We start from the raw sequence: 24,501 nt of genomic DNA, 5'->3' as shown, positions 1-24,501 counted from the left end.
TCGCCGCCGCGGCCGCGCGCGCCGCGACGACGGCGCCCGTGACGCGGTCGAGCGTCTCGCGCCACGCGGCGTCGGCGCGCGACGGCGACACGACGATGAGCCCCTCGCGCGCGTCGACGCACTCGCGGGGCTCCGTCGTCGAGAAGACGACGTCGAAGCCGTCGAGGCGCCGCGCGCCCGCCGCCGCGTCGAGCCGCCGCAGCAGGCCCGCGAGGGGCCGCGCGGTCCAGTTGCACCGGTTGTCGACCCTCGCGAGCCCCGTGCGCTCGGCGACGCGGCGCGCGAGCGCGTCGACGTGGGCCGCCGCGCGCCGCCGCTCCCGGAGCGCCGCGAGGCTCGGCGCCTTGGCGGCCGTGCCGTAGGCCGCGAGCGACCGGTTCCGGTCGACGGGCGCCGGCGGCGCGCGGAACGGCACGGCGCCCGCGCCGGCCCGCCGCGGCGGCGGCGGCCGCGGCGCGGGGCGCGGCCGCCGCCGCGGCGCGGCGCTCCCGCCGAGCGCGACGGCCATGGAGTCGACGCACACGGCGACGCCGCGGCCGACGACGACGCGCGCCTCGCGGAGCTCCGTGCCGTCCGGCGCGGGCTTGCGGTAAAACAGCAGATTCGCCGAGCCCACGTAGGTGCTCTCGCGCAGGTAGGCCTGGAGCGTCGCGACGTTGACGCCGTTGACGCGCTTCGCCTCGGGGAACGCCGGCAGCATGTCGGGGTGCACCTCTAAGAGGAATTTGCGGAGCGTCGGCAGTGTGCTCGAGCAGCGGCGCGTGACGCGCGGGCGCGCGACGAGCAGCCGTGCTGCCGTGTGGAGACCCCGCAGCATGACGCGGACTCCCCAGCTACGACGCACCCATCATCGTCGCAATGGGTCTGCAACGTCTCCCCACAAGGTCAAGGTGCACGCCGGGGCGGCTCTCTAGCGCTGCCCATCTCGCGCGCGCCGCAGCCGCAGCCGGCGCCGTCCGCCGCCTGCCTCGCGCGCTCCGGCACGCGTCCGCGCGTCCGCGCCGCCGCGTCCGCGCCGCGGCCGCCGCCGCCATGCACATCTCGGCGATGACGAACGCGCAGACCTTCAAGCTCTTCCTCGACAAGATGATGCCCGGCAGGAAGCTGAAGATATTAGACGTCGGCGGCCTCAACGTCAACGGCAGCGTGCGCCCGCTCTTCGACGGCCACGACTTCTGCGCCCTCGACATGGAGGCGGACCCGTCCGTCGACGTCGTGTCGCCGCCGGGCGAGCCGCTGCCGTTCGCCGACGGCCACTTCGACGCCGTCGTGTCGACGTCCTGCTTCGAGCACGACCCCATCTTCTGGCTCACGTTCAAGGAGATCGCCCGCGTGACCAAGGTCGGCGGCTACGTCTACATCAACGCGCCGTCGAACGAGGTCTACCACGGCTACCCGGGCGACAACTGGCGGTTCTACAAGGACGCGCCGGCCGCGCTCGCCTACTGGGCGTCGCGCAAGGGCCACGGCGAGCGCTACGCCATCAACGTCATCGACCACTGGATCGACCAGACGGAGTTCGCGAAGGACAACGTCATGGTCTTCAAGCGCGGCGGCGCCTTCGTCACCGCGTTCGTCATGGACGACGTCACGACGCTCGTCGACGTCCGCGCCCTCGCCGGCGTCACCAAGCCCAGGGCCGCGAAGAAGAAGTTCGCCATCAAGAAGAAGGCCGCGGAGCCGCCGCCGCCGCCCGCCGAGGGCTAAGTTGAAGTCGATGTTGATGGATGAGCACTGATCTGTGGCAATGGCTCCTTAGAGAGCACTGCTGCGATGTACCGCTGGGAGCGCGTCGCGCAGCCCGAGGGCTCGCCCGGCGCGCGGCGGTCCCACACGCTCGCGCGCTACGAGCGACACAGCGAAAACCTGCTGTGCTTCGGCGGCTTCCAGGGCGCCGAGGCGCTCGGCGACGCGTGGTCCCTGACGCTGCGGCTCGCGCGCGACCCGGCGCAGGGCTCCGCGGGCGACTGGGCGCCGCGGCCCGACCTCGCGCCGCCGACGCCGCGCCACGACCACGCGTTCTTCCGCGCGGGACACGACGACGCGCTGCTCGCCGTCGGCGGCATGGGCGCCGACAACACCGTCATCGGCGCGACGCACGCCTTCGACGACGCGGCCGCGCGGTGGACGGAAACGCGTGGCGGCGCTTTGCCGCCGCGGGCGAACGCGACGATCTCGCGCACGCGGCGCGGCGCGATCTGCTTCGGCGGCTACCGGGGCGGCGACCGCACGTTGGCGGACCTCTGGGCCTTCGACGCGGCCACGCGCCGCTGGCGCCCTCTCCACAACGGCATGGGCACGACGCGGCAGCCGTCGCGGCGCGCGGGCCACGGCGCCGTCGTCGTCGAGGGCGGCGGCCGCGAGGTCTGCTACGTCTTCGGCGGCTGGGACGGCGGCGACACCATGCTCGACGACACCTGGGCCCTAGACGTGGCGCGCGCGGAGACGGGCGACCCGGGGCCCTGGTGGGAGAAGCGGGACTGCGTCGGCGCGCGGCCGTCGCCGCGCGCGTGCTTCTCGCTGACCGTCGTGAGCCGGCCGCCGACGGGCGCCGTCGCGGCGACGTGCGCGCTCGTCGGCGGGCTGGCGCCCGACTGGCGCGCGCGCGACGCCGCGCTCTACGTGATGGAGCTGCCGCGGCCGGGGTCCTTCGGCGACGTGGTCTGGTCCCGCCCCGCCGTCTTCGGGCCCGAGCGGCCGCCGCCCGTCGCGTTCCACGCGGCCGCGGCGCCGCCGGGCGCCGGCTTCGACGCGGCCTTCGCGCCCGTCGCGGTCATCTTCGGCGGCGGCGACGGCGCGGGCCCCGCGGCGACGAACGTGAACCACCTCTTCGCGCTGCGGCGCGTGCTCTTCGCGCCGCGGACCGCGCGCTTCTTCGGCCCGCGCCTCCGGTGCGTCGCCGCGGCCCTCGGCCGCGCCGCGAGCGAGCGGCGCCTGCCCGCGGACCTGTGGCGGCGGATCCTGTCCTACGCGACCGCGACGTGGTGCGGCGACCCGCCGCCGCCGGTAGTCCTCGAGCGCACGGACGCGGACCTCGCGTTCGCTATGGACCCGGACTCCGACGACGACGGGCTCTACGAGTACGACGGCGACGACGACGGGCCGGCCTACGCGCCGACGGAGCCGACCTACCTAGGAGGAGGGACATTCGACCTCGCCGCCGCCGTGGCGACCCTGCCCGCCGCCGAGCTCGCCGCCGCCGTGGCCGCCGTGCCCGACGCCGAGCTCGCCGCCGCCATGGCGAGCGCCATGGCCGCGCTGCCCGACGCCGACGACGAGGTCCTCGAGGAGGAGTAACACTGGCACCTCTAGGAGACCCCGTAGCGCGCCTTGGCCGTCTCGAAGCAGGCCATCGACACGGCCGTCGACGGCGCGAAGAAGGCGACGCGCGCGCCCGCGCCGCGGAAGAGGCCCCGGAGGCCGCCGCCGCGCCACGCGGCCCCAAAGGCCGCGGCGAAGGACGGCGGCGCCGCGCCCGCGTCGCGGTGGACCTGCATGCGCAGCTTCGCGAGGTCCAGGGGCGCCGTCAAAAAGCTCGCGGCGCCGCCCGCACCGAGCGCGGCGCCGAGCGCCGCGTGGAAGGGCGGGTGCGGGCCGCCGCCGATCGCGGCCTTGCACTCCTCGTAGAGCGCGAAGTACAGGCCCGAGAACGTGCCGAAGGAGAGCAGCGTCGCGCCGTAGCCGCGGTACAGCGCGCCGACGCCCCCGCGCGCGACGGCGTCGCGGAGCGCCTGCGCCGACCCGCCGAGGTCCCGGTGCACCTGGACCCGCTCCTTGACGACGTCTATTGGAACGAAGACGACGCAGGCGACGGCCTCGGCGGCGAGGCCGCAGCCGAAGTGGCCGAGGGCGCCGGCGTCGCCGACGGCGCGCTTGCACGCCTCGTAGGTCGTGAAATAGAGCATCCCAGCCGGCGTGCCGACGAACGCCGCCGCGCCGAGCCCCGGTACAAGCCCCGCGGGCCCTCCTCCGCGAGCGTCCGCGCGCCGCAGGCGACGAGCGAGCCGGAGCGCGCGTCGGCCTGCAGCCGGCTCTTGATCGTGTCCAGCGGGTGGCAGAGGCAGCGCGCGGCGAAGGAGCCGACGCTCGAGGCCAGCGCCGTCTGCTCCAGCGACAGCTCCGCCATCGTGCGAGCGCCTGCTACGTCGCGGATCGCGGCCGGCGCGCGCTAGTGCGACGATGTGCTACGTCGCGGATCGCGGCCGGCGTGCGCTAGTGCGGCGTTGAGCAGCGGCCATTGCAGCGCTGCTGCAGCCGCGAGAGGTGGACCATCGCGATCGAACTGGCAAAGTGCACATCAACATTGAAGTTTCCATGGCCTCCAGCCCCCTTGCCAGCGATTCCCCGGGCGCCAGGCCTTCGCATTACCGGTCTTCGCAGGCGAGCGTGTTGGGCCAGATGGATGCGCACGCGGCGCGGCACGCGTCGACCGCGCGGACGTCCGCGTCGTCGGCCTTGGCGCACCGCTTGCCCGGCTTCTTCGCGGCCCAGGCGCACGTCTTCAGCTTGCCCTTCTTCGAGCGGCGGAACCAGGAGCTGCTGTCGACGCAGGCGCCGTCGTGGACCACCTCCACGTCGACCGTCGGCGCCGCGGACGGCGCCGGCGCCGCGCACCGCACGGCGCGGCGCGCGTGGACCGCGCCGGCGCCGGCGCCCGACGCGCCGAGGTCCTTCGCGGTCGCCAGCAGGCACTCGACGGCGGCGGCGCCCGGCGCCCCCGTGGCGAGGGCGAGGGCTACAACGCCCGCGACGAGAGGCGCGGCCATGGACGTGCCCGTCATCGTCGCCACGCCGCCGCCCGGCACCGTCGACACGACCCTCTCGCCCGGCGCCGCGACGTCGACCCAGGCGCCCCGGTTCGCAAAGGACGCCAGGTCACCGTCGCGGTCCGTCGCCGTGACCGCGACGACGGGGCCGTAGGCCGCCGGGTACCACGCGGCGCCGGATCCGCCGTTGCCCGCGGCCGCCACCACGACCACGCCCGCGGCGACCGCGTAGTCGATGGCGTCGAGCACGGCCTGGTTGTAGGCGTCGGGCGACGAGAAGGTCCAGGACAGGGAGCAGACGTGGGCGCCGTGGTCCGCGCCGTAGGCGATCGCGTCCGGGTAGCCCCGCGACCGCGTCTTCCCGAAAACGACGGACGTCATGAGCCGCGCGCCCGGCGACCCGAGGCCGCCGGCGACGCCGGCGATGGACAGTCCGTTGCCCGACGCCGCGCCGACGACGCCCGCGCAATGCGTGCCGTGGTTCGACGCGCCGAGGAGGTCCGCGCCGGAGTCGTCCGCGTGGTTATAGCCGCGGCAGTCGTCGACGTAGCCGTTGCCGTCGTCGTCGACCCCGTTGCCGCAGACCTCGCCGGGGTGCTTCCAGAGGGCGTCGACGAGGTCCGGGTGGGCCGCGTCGACGCCGCTGTCGACGACCTGGACGACGACGGCGTCGGACCCGCCGCCGTAGCGCGCCCACGCGTCGGGCACCTTCGCGGCCTTGAGCACGGCCTTCTGCAGGCCGAAGAGCGGGTCGTCGGGCTCGAAGCCGCCGGCCACGGCGACGTCGTCGACGTCGTCGGCGTCCCCGCCGCGCGGCGCGACGGCGACGACGGGCGCCGCGGCCTCGAGCGCGCTCGACGAGCGCGGGCGCCGCGCGCACTTTCGCCAGCGCTGCGGCGGCGGACCGGCCGCAGTCCAGCTCGAACCAGCGGTCCAGCCCGAAGGCCGCGTGCCGCGCCTCGTGGATGCCCGCGGGGCGGAAGACGCGCGTTGGCCGGCCGCAGCCCATGGCCCGCGCCGCCGCCGACGCCGCGGCCGCGGGGGACGGCGCGCGCCGCACCTTGACCTGGACGAGGCCCGCGACGTCGTCCCCGGCGACCGCCGCGGCGGCGCCCAGGAAGGCGAACCACCGCATCGCTCGACAATCCCAGTGGGTCTCGGGCAGCCCGACCCAGCGCGACATGCCGCGAACTTTTCTCCTGTGCGATGTGCAACAATCTTGACATTGCAGTCGCGAAGCACTGCTTGCTGCAGAGCGGCCGCGGCGGCTGGGGCTGGACGCAACTGAGCCAGCCGCGGGGCAACCAGGCCGCCGTCCCGGGCGCCACGGGCTACGTAGTTCTTCGGCGGCCAACAAGGAGAAGGATCCCCGGAGGCTCCGCGCCAAGCAGGACGCCGGAGCCGCCGTCATCACTCGCGCCCGTGCCGCCGCCGGTCGTGGCCGTCGTCAGCCTCGTCTTCGCGGCGCTCCATTCGGTGCTCGGCTTGCTCGGTCGTCTCATCTTCGGCCGCCTGATCGCATCGCCCAGGAGCACGATGAGCTCTCTTGTCAAGAAGGACGTGAACTCGTCGAGCGCGAAACCAAACGTTGTCGTGGCGTGTTGGAACATACGCTTCTCCCTCAAATTTCACAGAAAGGATAAGATGAGCGCCAAGGTGGGTCACATCGTAGAGCTGCTGTCTGGCGAGAAAGTACACGTGCTTGCGCTGCAGGAAGCTCCCGGCACAAATAGAGACTCCGAATACAAGTTATACGATGACTTCAATACAGCTCTGGGCGAAGAAATCGCTAAAAAGAGCCGGGAGCTGGGGCGGACTATCCGCCACGAGCCAGTTCTCACCGGTGGCGAGTCTGCCGTCTTCATTTGGGACGATGATGCATATGGACTTGAGCGCATCGGAGTGATTTTTGGTGTTCGCACCCACCCCACCTGGGTCGATGGTAAACCTGATCATGTTACTTGCATGTTCATCGAGAATAATTCAAATGACAGAGAACTTTGGCTCAATTGGAAGGAGCGTGACGCCAGATACAACAGGTTTAGGGAGGACTGGATCGAAAGACCTCCGGCTGCCCTTATCTTAAAACACCTGACTTCAGGCAGCTACCTCGGCATAATATCGGCGCACCTCAAATCGAAGGATAATCGCGGCCTCGATCAAACGCGCAATGAGGCGCGTCTGCTGTCGCACGCCGCCGAGTGCGTCGCGGCCGAGGTTGAAGCTCTCGGAGGTGGCGCGGTGATGGTGGTGGGTGATTTCAACCTTGGACCTCCAGGAGACCTCAGGGAAGGATCGGCTCCGCAGGGTGCCTGGCAGCGGCTATCGGAGTGCGGCTTTCGTTGTCTCGTCGACAGCGGCGGCGGCACGGTGTCGTCCAATATCGCGGAACTCGTCAAGGGCGGTGGGCATCTGTACGATAACATTTGGATCAAGACTATCGGTTCTGATTCCTCATTTGTTGATGGAGCGCGAGCGAAGGGTCGCGTTCACAAGATGCTCGACGCGTGCTTCTTTCTTGATGATTTCAAACGCAAGGTTGCCAGGGTAGACGCAGCACTCGACGTTTTGAAGCGGCGCGTAACCCAAGGAGCGTCTCATCATTTCTTTGCGCACTGGTCCGACCACTGGCCGGTGATCGCAGAGACTCTGCCAGAGCTCCCTCTTGAGACTCTGCCAGAGCTCCCTCTTAAGGCCCGAACGCGGGGCGCCGCTGTCGAGCCGCGGGCGCCCCTGCTGGCGCGGCTCTGGTGGTGGCTGCGGGCGACCATGATCCTCGTCGTCTACGCGGCCTTCGCCGGTGCGTGCCTAGGCTTCGCCTTCGGCGGCCGGCGCGGCGGCTTGGACGAGCTCTGAGCTCCCTCTGAGGGGTCCGTAGTGGCTAGCCTGAGGCCAAGTGACCGAGGCCCTCGGGCATCTGCACACCCACGCATAACTAAGCCGTCAAACTTAGGACGCCAACGCGAGGAGCTCCTCGAGGGGCACGGGCTTGAAGAGGCCCGTGTCGGGCTTCTTGACGAAGGTGACGCTGCGGTCCATGTACATCGTCGCCTTGCCGAACGCGTAGAGCTGCTTGCCGTCGTGGGAGCGGCCGACCTTCGGCCGGTAGACGACGTCGTGCTCCGCGGCGAAGCGCGCGACGACGTCCGCGAAGACGACGAAGCCCGCGCCGTCGACGGCCGCGCGCCAGCCCGGCGCCGCGGGCGCGGGCGCGGGCGCGGCCGCGGGCGCCGCGGCGGCCGCCGCGGCGAGCTGGACGCGCTCGAAGGACGACGGCGCCGCGAGGGGCGGCGCCGGCAGGCGCCGGAGGGCCTTGGCGTCGGCGAGGTACACCTCGACCATCTGCAGGCCGCAGCGGAGCAGCTCGCGGCACGCCGCGGCCGCGCCCTCCGACGGCGGCGGCGGCGCGTCGTCGTCGTCCTCGAGCTGCGTGATGGAGTTGCCCAGGAAGCGGTCCCGCCAGAGGACGTAAAAGTCCGCGACGTCCAGCGGGTCCGGCGCCGCGTCGTCCGAGACGAGGTAGTTTCGGAGCGCGGAGACCCACCGGGGCGCGATCTCCCCGAGCACGACGGCCCGCAGGTCGCCGTCGCGCGCGCCGAGGGACGCCCCCAGGCCCCGCAGCGCGTCGACGGGCCGCCAGTCCTGCGCCTCCATCTGCCCCGGCGGCGCCACGACCCACCCGCCGCGCGCGGCGTCAGCCACCGCGCGCGCGAGGTTCGACGACGCGATCTTCGCCCAGTCGCGCGCGTCGACGTGGGGCTTCCACTTGGCCGCCGCGCGCGCGACGGCGCGGAGGCCCGCCCGCCCCCGCGCGTCGTCGTCGGCGAAGCCGTCGTCCGCGGCGTCGTCTCCGCCGTCGCGCGCCGCGCGGCTCATCTCGAGCCGCAGGAGCCGCGCGGCCGCGTCCGACGCCGCGGACCGGTCGTCGCCGTCGAGGTGCGCGAGCCAGGGCGCGACGCAGGGCGCGCAGGGCCGGCCCGCGGGCGCCCCGCCGCGGCGCGCGCGCGCGATCTCCGCCTCGAGCAACTTCAACAGCCGCGGCGCCAAGACCGCGGACACGAACGCGTCGTCGCGGCCGCCGCCCCGCGGGAAGAGCGCCCCGACCAAAGCCAGGGCCGCGCCGTCTCGCTCGCCGCCCGGCGCCCAGGACCGCTGGAGCGCCGCGCGCGCGGCCGCGCCCGCGACGCGGTCCAACAGCAGCCGCCACGCGGGCGCCGCCGCGTCTACGTCGTAGGAGGCGTCGAAGAGCGCCTCGGGCCGCAGCGCCGCGACGACCTCGGCGGCGCGGCCCGGGTCCTCGAGGGGCCGCCAGCCGGCGAAGGCCGCCCTCGCGAGCGGCGCGGCCGCGTCGTACGTCGCCGCCGCGACGCCGCAGAGCGCCCACTCCTCGGGGAAGCGCGCGCGCGCGCGCTCGAGCGCCGCCTTGAACGCGGCGACGTCGCCGCTCCCCGCCGCGGCCTCGACGGCCGCGAGCGCGGCGTCGAAGTCCGCGAGGCGGTCCGCGCGCCGCCGCAGCCGCGCGGCGCCGTCGCGCGCCGTCGACACGTCGAAGTCGAGGCCCGCGCGCCGGTCCCGCTCGGCGTCGATGCGACCGTCGGCGTCGCGCAGGAAGCTCTCCTCGCCGTTGAGCCGCGCGTCGAGATCCTCGCGGAGCCGCGCGGCCAAACGCGACTCGGGCGGCACGGCCGCGGCGCCGTCCTGCGCCGCGGTCAGCGCGGCCGCGCGCCGCGCGGCCTCGCTCGACCGGTTGAGCGCGACGGCGGCGTCGAGCTTGTCGACGGCCGTCGCCATGGACGCCGCGTCGCGGAACTGGCGCCGCCGCTTCGCGCGGTGCTCGTCGGCCTTCTCCTCGGCGAGGAGCTCCTCGGCCGCGTCGGGCACGGCGTGGCCGAGCTCGCGCTGGAGCTGCACGTTCGCGCCGAGCTTGGCCTCCTCGACGAAGCCCCGGGCCGCCGCGAAGCCCAGGCCCATGCCCTCGGGCCGCTTCGTGACTTCCACGTGGCGACTCACGCCCTGCTCCTCCTTGCCGAGGCGGCCCGTGAAGCCCATCTTCTCGAGCATCTTGAAGCCGACGCCCTTGGTGTGCTTCATCCACTCGGGCTGCGCCGCCTTGCGGCCGCCGAACGCGGGCCGCGGCGGCGCCGGCGCCGGCGCGGCGGGCTCCGCGAGGAACTGCGCGCGAAAGTCCGCGTTCGACGCCGGCGCGGCCGGCGGCGCCGGCGGCGGCGGCGGCGGCGGCGCGGGCGCGGCGGCGCTCACGAAGGCCATGGGCTTCGAGTCGTTGCCGCCCTTGGCCGGCCGCTTGCCGCCGAGGCCGCGGCGCGGCGCCTCGTCGTCGTCGTCGCCGAAGACGCCCAGGTACGCGTCGGCCTTGCGCTTCTTCGCCGCGCCGAGGCCGAGCCGCGGCCGGGCCTCGTCCTCGTCGGAGGAGCTCATCGATGCGGCGGGTGCGGCGCGCGTGAAGCGATGCGCGGCGCGGCGCGGCGCGTGAAGCGATGCGCCGCTGCTAGTCACGAGTAGGCGCCAAGCTCATTGCGCGAGCAGGCTTTTATTGAGCGTCAACCAACTGCATCAACGACTGATGCTGCAGTCGACTTCGCAATCCGTGCCGATGAGAGGCAGCATGCTGGCAGCCCCTGCCTAGCTGTGAGCTGCACGCAGCCCCCGCGCGATGAACGAGGACGAGCTGGACCACGACGGCCCGACGATCTACGACCTCCAACTCGAGGTGGCGGCGTCGCGCGAGCTCGCGAAGAAGGCCGAGACCGAGGCCAAAGCTCTCAAACAGCAGCTCGCGGACGAACAAAGCCAGCACGCCCAGCAGCTCGAGGACGAACGAAGCAAGCACGCGTCGGAGCCGCGCGCGCTGGCAGCGATGGCTGCAGGGCGCGCGCGACGACGAGGGCCGCGACGACAGGAGGCGCGTCGCGGACCTCGAGGCCGAGGTCGCCGCTTTACGAAAGCAGCTCGCGCGGGAGCGGGCGCTCCGCACGCGCTTCGAGGCGACAGTAGGGGAGGACGCGACGGGCGCGGAAGCGCCGGGCTTCTTCCAGCGCATCCTGTGCCTGCCCGCGCCCGCGCCGCCGAAGGAGCCCGCGAAATCCGACGCGCCGGCGCTGACGGCGGCGCAGGACTACGGGCTCCGCCGCGTCTGCCGCCTCGCCGTGAAGCCCTTCGTGCGCAGCGTGCGCGTCGTCGGCGCGCCGGCCGACGTCGCGGCCGTGCTGACCGCGTGCGCGGCCAAGGCCAAGGCGCCGCTCCTCGGCCGGGGCCGCGGCGCCAAATCGCTCTACGAGGCCGTCGCCGCGCAGCTCGCCGCGGGCCACGAGGTCGTCGTCGTCGAGGGCGTCGACGCGGCGACGGCGGACAAGACGCCCGACGACCCGCGCTTCTCCGTGGGCAGCCGCGTGGAGATCTCGATCAAGGACGCGGAATTGCAGATCGCGGAGATCCGCGCCGTCGCCGCGGCCGTCGCCGCGAAGAGCGCCGTCCTCGTCTTCTCGACGACGGACACCTTCGCCGACGACGCGCTGCTGGCCACGTTCATGTCGCCCATCGTCGTCGACGTCGACGACCGCGGCGGCGGCGGCGACGAGGACGAGGCCGGGGAGCCTGCGCGCCGCTTCCCATAACATGCACACAAAAAAAACGAGAGATTACGAGGAGCAAATTCCGGGGCGGGTTCCACACGCGCACCGGCGGACGGGGTCAGTCCTGGGAGACCCAGGACGCGGGCACGTGGGGCCCGAAGACGAGCTTGCCGCTGCCGTCGAACTCGAGGTCGAGCGCGATGGCCTTGGCGACCTCGACGACGGACGCGTCGCCGCGGTTGAGCACGTCCGCGTGGCGGCAGACGAGGCAGTGGCTCGTCTCCTTGCGCGTGTTGAAGACCTCGAAGCGCAGCTTCTTGTCGCGAAAGTCGTAGTGCGCCGTGATGATGAGGTACTGTTTGTCGATCTTCTTCCCCCAGCGCGCGAGCTCGCGCTCGCCGACGCTGCCCGGCGCCGGCGGGGGCGCCGTGCGCACCGTCTTGAGCTGGCGCCCCGCCTGGGCGTCCATGGCCTTGGCATTCGCGAGCAGCTTGTTCAGCTGCCGCCGCGGCGTGCAGGCCGGCACGAGGCTCGGGTCGCTCGGCGGCCTAGCGCCGAAGAAGCCGCCGTCGACCCCGGCCAGGGGCGGCACGAGCGCCGCCGGAGGCGCGGGCATGGCGCCGCGCGAGACGCACGGCCGCCAGTAAGGGCAGCCCTAACCGCGAGGCGCCGTGGACGCTGAATCTTCCCATAGGCGATGGTGAACCACATGGTTCCATGGAGAATGTTCGCATCACGATCGATCGGGCAGCCGAGTCGGGGCATGCGCCAACCCGAAGCAGCAGCCCGACGCCATGAACACGTTGCTCTCGAACGCCGACGACGCGGAGCTGCTCGATGACGAGGTCTGCGCCCTCTCGCTGCAGCCCATCGCCGCGAACGCGCGCGTCTGGCGGTGCACGTGCGGTTGCGCAACGCTTGCTCCCTACATGAAGCACTACGCGCTCCGAGCGCTCATGGCGAACGAGAACGGAGACGTCTATTGCCCAATCCGCTGCGGCCACCGCCTGGGCAACGCCGAGCTCCGCGAGCTCGGCTTCTCGCCGATGAGCGTCCCCCGGAACGACGCGTTCGCGTCGCTGCTCCGGGGCGAGATCCCCTGCGCCGACGCGTCGTGCGCCGGCTACTGCGCGCCGCTGGGCTCGCGCTTCGGCCGCGGCGCGTCGTCGCGCCGGGCCAGGTGCGTCGCCTGCTCCGCGGTCGCGTGCCTCCGCTGCGGCGGCCGCTACAGCGATCGCCACGCGGTCCTCGGCTGCGATCCGTCGGCCGCGGCGGCGTGCGCGGCGCTGCCCGTGGCCGTCGCCGGCGCCGCGGCCGTCCTCGCGACGGGCGCCGTCGCCGTCGCGGCCGAAGCCGTCGCGATCCCGTTGTCGGGCGTCGCCGCGGGCGTCGGCTACGTCGGGGCGGCAAAGGGCGACCGGCGCCGCAACGCGCGGGCCTACGCGCGGCGCACCTACATGGCGCCCCTCCGCCTGGCGTCGTCGACGACCGGCGCCATCAGCGCCAAGGCCACGCCGGTCCTCGCCGCGGCGACGCCCTTCGCGTGCGCGCCCGCCTGCGGCGCCGAGGGCGACTAAGAACTAACGTTTAGACGCGCTCGTCGCCGAGGATGGAGCGCAGGGACGCGTCGCGCTGGGGCCGTTGCATGACGCGCGCGTGCGGGTGCCGGTGGTGGCCCGGCGGCGGCCGGCGGTCGACCGCGCCCGAGCCCTGGCGCCGGAGCCCCGGCGGCCCGGAGAGGCCGCGGGGCCGCCGCCCGTAGGGCCCGGGCTCGCCGCGGCGCGCGCGCTCGCCGAAGCCGCGGCGCTTGTAGGACCCGACGCTGTCCTCGCGCCCGTCGAGGAGGCTCTGCTCCGCGGGCGCGGCGACCTTGTTCTCGAAGACCTTGGGGAAGGCCCGGCGCACGAAGCGGCCGATGACGTCCTCGGCCTTGTCGCGGTCGTGCTCGTCGTAGATCTCCTCCGTGAGGATCTCCTCGATGATGTCCTCGAGCGTGACGATGCCGAGGATGCCCCGCCGGCCCGCGGCGTCCTCGGCGACGAAGCCCATGTGCGTCGCGCCGGTCTGGAACTGGTTCAGCAGATCGAAGAGGCTGTGGTCCGGCGACACCCAGACGGGCGCGTGCGTCGGGAGCGTCGCGACGGGTAACGACGCGGACGCGTCCGCGCGGAGCGCGTGGGGCACGAGCTCCTTCACCTGGGCAGGAAGAGAGAGATTCAACGTCGCTTCAATATGAGTGTTCCGCGCGCGCGCGTTCCGGAAAAAGCATCCATGCTTCGAGACCGTTCCGAGAAATGATCGCTCGTCCAAAACTCAGCCGAAACGAGTGGAAAACGGCCGAGATAGGGGCCTTTGAAGTTGGGAATTTCACACTCTTTTCCTGCCCTGTCCTTCACGAGCACGTAGGAGCGGATGGCGCCGCCGACCTTGACGGGCACCCGCGAGAAGCCCTGGTCGTCGATCTTCTCCAGGAGCGCCGCGTCGAGCGCGTCGCTCTCGTCGACGGCGTAGACGCGCTTCAGAGGCACCATGACCTCGCGGACCGACGTCGTCGACAGGCTCATGGCGCCCTTGACGAGGTCCGCCTCGTCCTCCGTGAAGGGCTCGGCGCGGCCGTCCTCGTTGGCGAGCTCGCGCTCGACGTCGACCAGGGCCAGGACCTCCGCGCGGGACGTCGCCTTGGCCTCCTCGTGCAGCGCGGCGTCGAGCGCGAGCGCCATGGGGTAGGCGAGCGGCGCCAGCACGACGAGGAAGCAGTGGACGAGGGGCGCGAAGGCGGCCGCGATCTGGAGCTTGTTGGGGCCCGTGAAGAGCGCCGACGGCGCGATCTCGCCGAAGACGAGCACGGCGGTCACGGAGATGACGATGGCCGCCCAGCTCGGGACGAGTTTATCCAAGAACAGCGGCAGCGCCTCGTTGGCGCAGGAGTTCAGGAGGAGGAGCGTCACGAGCACCTGGTGGTGGGGCCGGCGGTCGACGAGCGGCAAGAGCCGCGCGGCGCACGCCTGCTCGCTCTTGGTACCCGTGCGCATCTTCACGCGCAGGTCCAGGGGGTCGAGGCTCACGACGCCCATGGTGAGGCCCGCGGCGAGCGCCGCGCAGATGATGCACGTCGCCGTGAGCGCGAGGTCCAGGAGGCCCCGGGGGCTCCCGACGGCGTCCATGGCCTCCTCGTCGAGCCGTCGGCGGGCCGCGGCGGCGACGCAGAGGTCAATGGTCGTTCCCGGGCGGAGCAGGTCCGCGGCGCGCAGCGCGGCGCAGAGGCCGTCGGGCGTGGTTGCGGCCATCGCATTGGGCATGAAGGTTATGGCCATAAGGAGGAGCAGCCCCGAATGGCACGATGAAGCTCCCAGGCGTCGTCGCCGCGGCAGCCCCGAAGACATGGCCATCCCGGTGGCCCGTGCTCCAGCTTTGTTGAAGTTCAAGACGAGTGCTCTTTTGCCCAAGCCTCGGAGCACCGATGGCTTGCACGATCGTGCCACGCGCTCGTTGCGCTCGGCGCGTCTTGCTCGCGCTTTTGCAGCTCTGCATGGTGCGCGGCCGCTGGCTCGCGGCGCCGAATCCTGCACTGCAGGAGCTGCAGAGCACTAGGGGTTGGCAGTTCGTGCTGCACAAGCAGGGCGTCAAGGTCTGGAAGCGCACGGGCTGCGACGACCACGCGAACTTCGCCGTCAAGGCGACGATGACCATGCCCTGCACGGCCCAGCAGCTGGCGAGCATCCTGACGACGCGCGACTACGACGTCATCCGAAAGTTCAACCCGACGATCGTCGACGGCGCGGACCTCGAGTGGCGCGACGGCCGCAGGGAGCGCATCACCTACATCCTCACGAAGCCCGTCTTCCCGCTGCGGCCGCGCGACTTCGTCTGCCGCGTGCGCCGCGAGCGCGTCGGCGACGCGGAGCTGATCACGAACGAGGCGGCGACGCACCGGCGCGCGCCCGCGCCGCGGCGCACGGTCCGCGGCGAGCTGCGGGGCCTGCACCTCGTCGAGCCGGCGGGCGACGGGTGCTGCCTCTACACCTGCGTCCACGAGATCGACCCGGGGGGCGCGGCGCCGCGGCGACTCGTGAACTGGTTCGCGCTGCGGAAGCCCCTCCAGTACATGCGCCAGCTCCGCGACGTCGCCGCCGCGACGTTCCCGCGATAAGAGTAGAGTGGGTGTCCCGGCGGAATGTGTTGAAGTGGCCCCGTAGGGAGGGTTATGAGGAAGCCCGTCGATCGTGAGGTTCAATATACACTTCAATGCTCTAAGATGAAGTTCTGAGGGTCTTATGGCTGCGGCATTGGCCCTCGTTGGCTTCTGATTGCGGAGCTCTTGCGATGGCCGCGGCTTTGCGAGGCCTCCGAGCGATGCGCCGCATCGGCGGCCCGGTGCGGCGCCTCTCCGGCCCAGCGTTTCGCGCGATGCGCGGCCCGGCGCGGCGCCTCTCCGGCCCAGCGTTTCGCATGTCGCGCGCGGCCTACGCGGAGCGGCAGCGCGCGTCGCTGGAGCCCGGCCGGCGCGAGGCCTTCTGGCTGCAAAATGCCGTCGAGGAGCTCGACTGGTTCGAGCAACCGACGACGGCCGTCGACCTCGAGAAGCCGACGGGCCGCTGGTTCCCCGACGGCGTGTCGAACCTCTGCCACAACGCGCTCGATCGCCACGTCGCCGCGGGCCTCGGCGCGAAGACGGCGATTTCGTACGTGTCCACCGTCGGCGGCGCGAGCCGCGACCTCACCTACGCGGAACTCCTCGACGACGTGGCGCGCTTCGCGGGCGGCCTCGCGGCCCTCGGCGTCGAGCCGGGCGACCGCGTCCTGCTGTACATGCCGATGATCCCCGAGGCGGCCGTGGCCATGCTCGCGTGCGCGCGCTTGGGAGCCGTGCACAGCGTCGTCTTCGGCGGCTTCGCGGCGCGGGAGCTGGCGGCGCGCGTCGACGCCGCGCGGCCCAAGGTCGTCGTCGCGGCGACGTGCGGTCTCGAGGGCGCCAAGGGCGCCCTGCCCTACATGCCGGCCGTCGACGAGGCGCTGGATCTGGCGGCGCACGACGTGCCTCATGTGGTCGTCGCGGCCCGGCCCGAAACTTCGGCGCGCTACGAGCTCAAGCCGGGGCGCGACGTCGATTTCCGAGCGTTCATCGCCGGGTCCGCGCCGGCGCCCTGCGCGCGCCTCGCGAGCGGCGACCCGCTCTACACGATCTACACGAGCGGCACCACCGGAGAGCCCAAGGGCATCCTGCGGGACAACTCGCACCCGCTCATGCTCAAGTGGTCCATGGAGCACTACTACGGCACGTCGCCCGACGAGACGTTCTTCGCGGCGTCCGACATCGGCTGGGTCGTCGGCCACAGTTATATAGTGTACGGACCGCTGCTGCACGGCGCGACGTCGGTCATGTTCGAGGGCAAGCCCGTGGGCACGCCGGACGCGGCTGCGTACTGGCGCGTCGTCGAAGCGCACAAGGTCGCGAACATGTTCACGGCTCCGACGGCGCTGCGGGCGATCCGCAAGTTCGACCCGGACGGCGCGCTGCTGGCGGACTACGACGTCTCGTCGCTCCGCGCGCTCTTCGTCGCGGGCGAGCGCGCGGACCCGGACACGGTGGCGCACTTCGAGAACCTGTTGGGGATCCCGGTCGTCGACCATTGGTGGCAGACGGAGAGCGGTTCCCCGATGTGCGGCGTCCAGTTCGACGACGTCGGCACGGCGCTCGGCTCCTGCGCGCTGCCGCTGCCCGGCTTCGACCTGCGGGTCCTGGACGCGGGCGGCGCGGAGGTGGCCCGGGGCGACATGGGCAGCATCGCGATCAAGTGCCCGCTGCCGCCGGGCTTCATGACGACGCTCTACGAGGACGACGCGCGCTACCGCGAGGCGTACCTCGACGAGTTCCCGGGCTACTACAGCGCCGGCGACGCGGGCTACCGCGACGAGCACGGCTACTTCCACATCCTGACGCGCACGGACGACATCATCAACGTCGCGGGCCACCGCCTGTCGACGGGCGCGCTCGAGGAGGCGATCCAGGCGCACCCGCACGTCGTCGAGTGCGCCTGCGTGGGCGTCGCGGACGCGCTCAAGGGCATGGTCCCGCTCGCGCTCGTCGTGACGACCGCCGACGCGTCCGAGGACGTCGAGGGCGCGGTCGTCCAGCTCGTCCGCGAACGCGTCGGCGCCGTCGCCGCGCTGCGCGCCTGCGCGCGCGTCGCCGCGCTGCCGAAGACGCGGTCGGGGAAAATCCTCCGCAAGGCGATCCGCGCGATCGCCGACGGCGACGACACGTACACCTTACCCGGCACCATCGAGGACGCGACCGTCGTCGACGACCACATCATCCCGGCCCTTGCGTCCCTCGGCTACCCGAGGACAACCTAACATTCTTTTAGACCGGCGGCGCTCGACCCATGCCCGTCGCCGACGACGCCATCTTCCGGATGCCGCGGAACATGGACTGTTTCGGCGCCGCGGCCGCGGGCGACGGCGCCGCGGGCGACGGCGCCCGGGGCTGCGCGGGCGTCGGCGGCGCCGCGGGCATCGCCAGCCCCCGACTCGCCGCCGCCGCCGCGTCGACGGCTTCGCGCTTGCAGAGCTCGCCGAAGTCCTCGCTCTCGTCGTACATGATCGCGTAGTACTTCTCGCGGTGATGCATGACGTACTTCGCGAGGAGGTCGACGATGAACGTCGCCGCCGCGAAGAGCGCGAGGGCCGTCGTGATTCGGATCAGCGCCTCCGTGGCGTCGAAGGAGTAGAACGTCCCGGATTGCACGAACTGGATCTTCACGCCGGAGTTCTGCACGACGGTCAGCCCCTGGGGATAGTCCGAGTAGTACGACTCCTCGTAGGAGGCCGTGCTGCCCTTCTGGTGCGTGACGTGGTAGGTGTAGGCCGGCATCGTCGGCGTGTTCCAGTCCTCGCGGTTGTTGTACTCGATCTGCACCGTCAGCTGCACGCCGACCTCGCGGTACGTGCCGTTCGCGTCGGAGTTGTAGCGGTCCAGCGAGAAGTCGTTGTCGGCCGCCAGCAACACGCCCAGGTCGATCTCGTCGAAGAGGTCCGACGACGCGCCGAGCGAGCTGTACGTGTTGTTCGGCTGGATGAAGCACGGCTCGGTGTGCGTCCGCTTGCCGTGGCGGAGGTCCGCCTTGGGGCCGTGCGCGCGGTCGCAGAGCGCCTTGCTCTTCGAGCGGAGCCGCCCCTTCGTCTTCTTCGACGTGCCGGAGATGCCGAGGTCCGACGCGGAGAACGTGTGCTTGACGAACACGACGAAGCTGTCGATGTCCGCGACGTACCACTCGTCCGTGCTGTTCGTCGCGTAGACCTGCGAGCAGCTCCCGCCCTCGTAGAGGGGGTCCTCCGGGTTCGTCGAGCAGATCTTCTTCTGGTCCTGCTGCAGCGCGCGCGTCGTGCAGAAGAGGCTCAGGTCCTGGATCTCCTCGACCTGCGTGTACTCCTCCTCGCGGCAGGCGATCTTGCGGCCGCCGTAGCCCGTGGCGTTGTCCTGGACGCAGTACGCGTAGGTGTCGACGTTCCCGAAGAGGTCGTAGCAGTCGTCGTTCGCCGCGGCGACGTCGCAGGGCCCGCACGTGCCGTTCGCGTCGTCGCCGCCGCGGCACGTCGAGCCCCGCTGCCGCAGCTGGAACTCGACCGTGCCCGTCGGGTACGACTCCTTCAAATAGCCGCCCTGGTAGATGAGCTGGTACAAGATCACGTAGACGCCGATGCAGATGTAGAGGAGCAGGCGGAGGCAGCCGAGCCGCGCGTCGCGGATGCTCGCGTACTTGGGCGTCTGGTAGGACAGCGCGACGTCGAGGTCGACGCCCGTGAGCGTCTCGAAGGGCTCCGACGGCAGGTAGCGGCTGTCTAACCCGAAGCGGCTCCGGAAGCTGTCGCCGAGGCAGCCGTCGCTCTCGACGGCGCCGTACGTCGGGATCGTTTTTGCCATGGCTTTTCGGCAGCGCTCACGGTCTGCGGCGAGGCATTGTGCCGATCACCATGCCGCAGTCGAGAAAAGCCCGATTGCGATGATGTCACGGCAACATGGTGCGTCAACGCCGCCGAACCTTTGGCCCGCAGGCGAATGCGCATTGGCCGCACCACGAGCCGCCGCCGCCGACACCGCGGGCGCGCCGCCCCAGAAGAGCACCATGTCCGCGGGCCCGAAGAAGAGCACGGACCACGACCGCGTCGTCTCCGTCGGAGTGCCCACGGTGGGGCCCTACGGGGTGACCATGGAGGACGACGGGCGGGGCAAGGCCGCCGTGATCCGCGCCTGGGAGAAGCTCCCGGACGGGCGCTTCGGGGCCGTCCAGCGCCACGGCGGCGTGCGCGTCGGCGACGTGCTCGTGGGCGTCAACGAGACGCCGACGGCGGAGCTGCCCTTCCCGCAGGTCATGGAGCTCCTGCGCGACGAGAACGCGCTCCGGAAGACGCTCCACTTCTCGAGCCGCGCGGAGCTCGACCGGCGGCGGTCCGCGACGGGTTTAGGCGACGCCGCCGGCACGCAGGCCGCCGGCGGCCGGCCGGGCCGCGTGCGCTTCACGTCCCGCGTGCGCCGCGCGCGCGTCAACGACGACACGGCGAGTTCGTTCGCCGAGTACGAGATCGTCTGCGCTTTGCGCCTCGACGCGACCAAGGTCGAGCACGAGACCGTGCGCAAGTGGGCGCTCTGGCGCCGCTTCTCCGACTTCGAAAAGCTCGAGGCCCAGCTCCGCAAGTCCCTGGGCTGGCAGCTCGACGGCGCGGTGTTCCCGCCGAAGCGGTCGTTCACGTTCGACAAGCTGGCCCCCGACTTCCTCGAGCAGCGGCGCGGCGAGGTCGACGCCTGGTGGCAGCGCGTCATATCCGTCGACCGCGCCTGCGACTTCCACATGCACCACGGCGACGCGCACCTCAAGGCGTTCGTGAAGGCCGCGGACTACCTCGCCGCGCGGCCCGCGGCCGCGGACGGCGGCGGCGACGAGGCGCCCAGGCCGGGCAACGCCGTCGCGTCGAACCAGCGCCGCCGCTCCAGCGCGACGAACGCGGCGACGGCGAGCCGACGGCCCGCGTCGATGCGCTCGAGCCTCTCAAAGCGCAAGGTCGGCGCGCCGCCCCAGGCCGCGTCCGCGCCCGCCGTCGCCGCGCGGCCGCCGCCGGCCGCCGCGGCGGCGCCGGCCGCGGCGCCGGCCGCCGCCGCGCCCGCGAAGCCGCCGCCGCCGGCCGCGAAGCCGCCCGCGCCCGCGGCGTCGAAGCCGCCGCCGCCGCCGCCCAAGGCCGGCGGCCGCGCGTCGCTCGGCGGCGGCCTCATGGCCCAGATCAACAGCCTGCGCGTCGACTGACAGCCCTGCGTAACTCCTTAGTTGCCGAAGAAGACGGCCGGATCGACGGCCTTGCTCTGCTTCGGGAGCCCCGCGGCGCCGAGGAGCAGCAGGACGAGGGTCTTGATGCTCCCCTTGAAGTCGGCGAGGTCCGCGCGCTCCGTCGCCTCGCCGAGGGCCGCGCCGGGGTCGTGGAGGCCGCAGGCGTAGGTCGCGGCCTTGGGCAGCGCGGCGCCGACGGCCGCGGCGAGCGGGAGGTACGCGGGCGACGCTCCCAGAACGACGAGCGGCCGGCCGGGGAACTGGGCCGCCGCGGCGCCCTTGAGCTTGGCGGCGAAGAGGGGCGCGACGTCGCTGAGGTAGCCCCGGCGCGTCGCGTCCGCGCAGGACACCGTCGCGGTCGCGCCGCGCGCGGCCGCGAGCTCCGACAGTTTCGCCGCGAGCCTGTCGACCGCGACCGACGGCTCGAAGCCCGGCGCCAGGTGGACGTGGAGGGACGCCGCCGCGTCGCCGGCGAAGTCGGCCACGGAGACGCCCGGGTGGAAGCAGAGGTGCTCCGCGAGGGTCCAGCCCGCGAGCGGCGCGGCGGCCGTCAAGCTCGGGTCGAGGGTCGCGTCCGCCGCCGCGGCCTCCGTGAACTTGTTCTTCTTCGCGAAGCCCGCCAGACCGTCGACGGCGAGGGCGCCCGAGGCCCCCCTTAGCCCCGCGAGCGCCGCGCAGAGGACGTCGCGCGCGGAGAAGACCGTCGGCCCCGCGGGCCCCGCGTCCACGGCGACGTCGACGCGCAGGAACCCGCGGCAGCTCAGGAACGCGCCGAAGGCGCCGGGCACGAGACCCGCGCCGACCTCGTCGACGAGGACGTAGTCCGGGGCCCTGTCGCGGTCCGCGAGGACCTTCCGCAGGTGCGCGAAGGACCCGTCGGCGGCCGGGCACGCGCAGACGACCTCGACGTTGACCTTGGGCCGCTGGTCGTCGCTCAGGCCGTGGAGCAGCGCCTCGACGGCGGCGATGGGCGCCAGCGCGCCGGCCTTGCACGCCTTGGCGCCCGGCGCGACGACGGCGCCGTCCCGGGTGTCCGCGCCGCCGGCCCAGCCCTCGGGCCCGTCGACGCCGTACGACGCGACGAGGAGCACCGTGGGCTTCTCCTTGGCGCCCGGCGCGACGCCGCGCACGACGGCGCGGCCCGCGCCCGCCGGGTCCGGGATGACGTCCACGGCCATGCCCGCCTTTTGCATCGCGCTCCGCAGGGCCTCCGCGCACGCGTCGCAGGCGTCCGCGGCGCCGGGCGCCGACGCGATGCCCGCGAGCTCGGCGAGCGTCGCCGCCGTCGCCTCGAAGGACGCGTCGACGTGGCTGAGCGCGCCCTCGCTCACGTCCGCGACCTTCTCCGGCAGCCGCTTCATCATCTCCGACAGGTACGTGACCATGGCCTGGTCCTCCTTCCAGCACTCGGCGTCGTCGCCGTCGAGGAGCTCGGGCACGCCGTACTTGGCCCGCGCCTCGGCGAAGGCGCTGGAGAAGTTGGCGCAGGCGTCGGGCGCGGGCGCGTAGGGGAAGCCGTCGGGGTCGACGTCGGAGACGATCGCGAGGAACGCGCGGCCGTCCATGAACGAGTCCTTCAGGTTGCGGATCTCCACGTCCGTGTTGGCCTCCGTGCGCTTCTGGCACCACTTCAGGATCTTCTTCTTGAGCGCGCTGATGTCGTCGACGCCGCCGAGGTCCTTGCTCGTGAAGAAGACGATGATCGACCAGAGCAGGCCGAGCACCATGGTCGGCTTGCCGTCGGCGATGTCGCTCGGGCCGATGCCCACGGTTTTCGTGGTCTGCTTGATGTAGCGGAAGCAGATGCTGAGGTTGGACACGTGGTCGATGCGCGTCTCCTGCTTGCCCTTCTTCGGCTTCTTGATGCGTCCCAGCGGCGCGAGCGACTGGCCGCTGAGCTCCTCGAGCAGGGCGTAGAGCACGCGGCCGTCCCGCAGGTCCTATAAATGAGTTTTACTCGCAAACAAAAAAGACGAAAGAAAAGAAAATCACCTCGAAGACGTCCGTGATCGGCGGCACGTCGTCGCGGTCGCAGAGCTTGGCGTTGCAAAAGTTCGTGAAGAGCCGCCGCTGCCGCTTCATCCTGCGGGCGGCGGGGTCGGGGGCGGGCGCGGGCGCGCGCGCGGGACAGCGCACCATTTCGGCTGCGAGCCGGGAGAGCCGGAGCCGCCCGAGGCGGACTTAAGGGTCTTCTGCACGCTCGCAGATGGGGACTCGGGGTCCGCCATCGCACCGACCGATCGATTGGCGCGCGCGCCGCCCGGGTGCTCCATGGGGCAGCCCGGCCTCAAGGTTGCCTCGGTGCCGCTTGATTTGCGAGTAGTCGTACCGATTGATAGGCGGAGCGGGCTGCCGCGCGCGGGGTCGTATACGCGCGCCGCTCCCGGACGTCCGCGGCGGTCGTCGCGCCGGTGCCCGACGCCATGAGCCAGGCGACGCTCTCCAAAGTAGAGAGTGAGGTCGGCCGCTTACAGGAGGACGTGAACATGTACAAAAAGGCGACGACGAAATCGGCGGCCTGCGCCAAGCGCGCGCCCCGCGCCACTGCCCCCCGCGCGCTCCCCGAGAGGCCCCGGGACGGCCCCGGGGGCAGCCCGTCGCGTGCGGGGACGCCGCGCGTCGACGACGCGCCGCGCGCGCGCGCAGGCTGTGCCAGTACATCCAGGAGAACCAGAACGACGACCCCTTCTCCGCGGAGTACTCGGGCCAGCCGAACCCGTTCCACAGCAGCGCCCATAGGAACGACATCTGCTGTACCGTGAGCTAGGACGCGCCGGCCTCTCCGCGCTGCCGCCGCCGCCGCGCCGGCGGCGCGGCGCGCGCTCTATTCTCCCACCCCGTTGTGATGTGTGTTGTACGGCGGCCCCTGATCATCGGCCTCGCGGCGCCGCCTCTCTTTGGCCGCCCCGTTCATTACCCGCCCTTCTTCGGAACGGCGCGTCCGAGGCCCCAGGCCGCGCTCGCGCGCGCGCGCGCCTCGCGCCGACCTCGGAGCGCGCCGGCGCGGGCCCGAAAACTTAACCAGAAATGATTTACAAGCACGGCGCGACATCACACGTTGAAGGACTCGCCGCAGCCGCATCGTCCCTTCTCGTTCGGGTTCGTGAACGTGAAGCCCGTCTCCAGGGCCGTCTCCTCAAAATCCATGACCGTGCCGACCTGCGAATGGTTCGCTGAGACGCCCGCGCGGGGCGGCGCGCGCCCCCTCTCTCTCGGAAAAGCTCGACGCGGGCCGCGCGCGATGTGGAAAAGCGCGGGCGGCTCGACCCAGACGACCGCGCCGTCGCACTCGACGCGCTCGTGCTTGGCGTCCGGCGCCTCCGTCGCGTAGTTGAGCGTGTAGCTCATGCCGTTGCACCCTCGTCGCTTCACGCCCAGGAGCACGCCGATCGCGTCGTCCTTACCGGAGAGCATGCCGTTGATGCGCGCCGCCGCGTTCGGCGTCACCGTGAGGGCCGCCGGCAGCGCGCGGGCGCGCTTCTTGGGGGCCGCGGGGGCGGCGCCCGTCGCGGCCGGGGCCTCCGCCGGCTGCGTCGACCACCGCGCGGCGCCTGGTCTCCGCAGGGCGGCGGCGCTTGGTCTTCGTAGTAATGCGCGGGCGAGCATCGTCTTCGCGAAGCGGGGTTCGATCCGTGGCACGGCCCCGAGCGCGTCGGGGCGCGTGGGCGGGATGCGCGGCGGGGGCGTGGGCGGACGGGGGCGCGGAACTCCCGCGGAGCACGCCGAGTCGTCGACAAGCAAGTTTGCCTTCGTCGGCCTGCAGGCTCGGAGCCGCAGCCTAGCGGCGTCGAGGCTCGTCGGAGCCCGACGCAGGCCTCCGCCCCG

The 24,501-nt window shown here is 72.3% G+C and overlaps 6 protein-coding genes across 6 annotated transcripts; 3 read left to right on the top strand and 3 right to left on the bottom strand.

Annotated features, from left to right (window-relative positions):
• Positions 1–7,703: 7,703 nt before the first annotated feature.
• AURANDRAFT_71975 (expressed protein) lies at positions 7,704–10,202 on the bottom strand (the record flags this gene model as incomplete). The annotated part of the gene is made up of 1 exon (XM_009040453.1): positions 7,704–10,202. One exon carries the CDS (start codon positions 10,200–10,202, stop codon positions 7,716–7,718), a length of 2,487 nt encoding a protein of 828 aa, XP_009038701.1.
• Positions 10,203–10,437: 235 nt separating this feature from the next.
• AURANDRAFT_65547 (hypothetical protein) lies at positions 10,438–11,398 on the top strand (the record flags this gene model as incomplete). The annotated part of the gene is made up of 2 exons (XM_009040529.1): positions 10,438–10,494; positions 10,652–11,398. The coding sequence occupies 2 exons, from the start codon at positions 10,438–10,440 to the stop codon at positions 11,396–11,398; spliced, it is 804 nt and encodes a 267-aa protein (XP_009038777.1).
• Positions 11,399–13,572: 2,174 nt separating this feature from the next.
• AURANDRAFT_29051 (hypothetical protein) lies at positions 13,573–14,520 on the bottom strand (the record flags this gene model as incomplete). Its single annotated transcript, XM_009040452.1, has 1 exon — positions 13,573–14,520. One exon carries the CDS (start codon positions 14,518–14,520, stop codon positions 13,573–13,575), a length of 948 nt encoding a protein of 315 aa, XP_009038700.1.
• Positions 14,521–14,816: 296 nt separating this feature from the next.
• AURANDRAFT_65545 (hypothetical protein) lies at positions 14,817–15,506 on the top strand (the record flags this gene model as incomplete). Its single annotated transcript, XM_009040530.1, has 1 exon — positions 14,817–15,506. The coding sequence occupies one exon, from the start codon at positions 14,817–14,819 to the stop codon at positions 15,504–15,506; it is 690 nt and encodes a 229-aa protein (XP_009038778.1).
• A 299-nt stretch (positions 15,507–15,805) lies between these two features.
• Positions 15,806–17,713, top strand: AURANDRAFT_29072 (hypothetical protein; the record flags this gene model as incomplete). Its single annotated transcript, XM_009040531.1, has 1 exon — positions 15,806–17,713. The coding sequence occupies one exon, from the start codon at positions 15,806–15,808 to the stop codon at positions 17,711–17,713; it is 1,908 nt and encodes a 635-aa protein (XP_009038779.1).
• Positions 17,714–23,730: 6,017 nt separating this feature from the next.
• AURANDRAFT_16973 (hypothetical protein) lies at positions 23,731–24,153 on the bottom strand (the record flags this gene model as incomplete). The annotated part of the gene is made up of 2 exons (XM_009040451.1): positions 23,731–23,849; positions 23,904–24,153. Coding segments are annotated over 2 exons (369 nt in total), but the record flags the coding sequence as incomplete, so codon positions are not given.
• Between the last annotated feature and the right edge of the window lie 348 nt (positions 24,154–24,501).

This window comes from Aureococcus anophagefferens (genome assembly GCF_000186865.1).
Source record: "Aureococcus anophagefferens unplaced genomic scaffold AURANscaffold_15, whole genome shotgun sequence".
Classification (NCBI taxonomy): domain Eukaryota; class Pelagophyceae; order Pelagomonadales; family Pelagomonadaceae; genus Aureococcus; species Aureococcus anophagefferens.
Note: the sequence above shows the minus strand (reverse complement) of the source record. Positions and strands in the feature narration are given on the sequence as shown.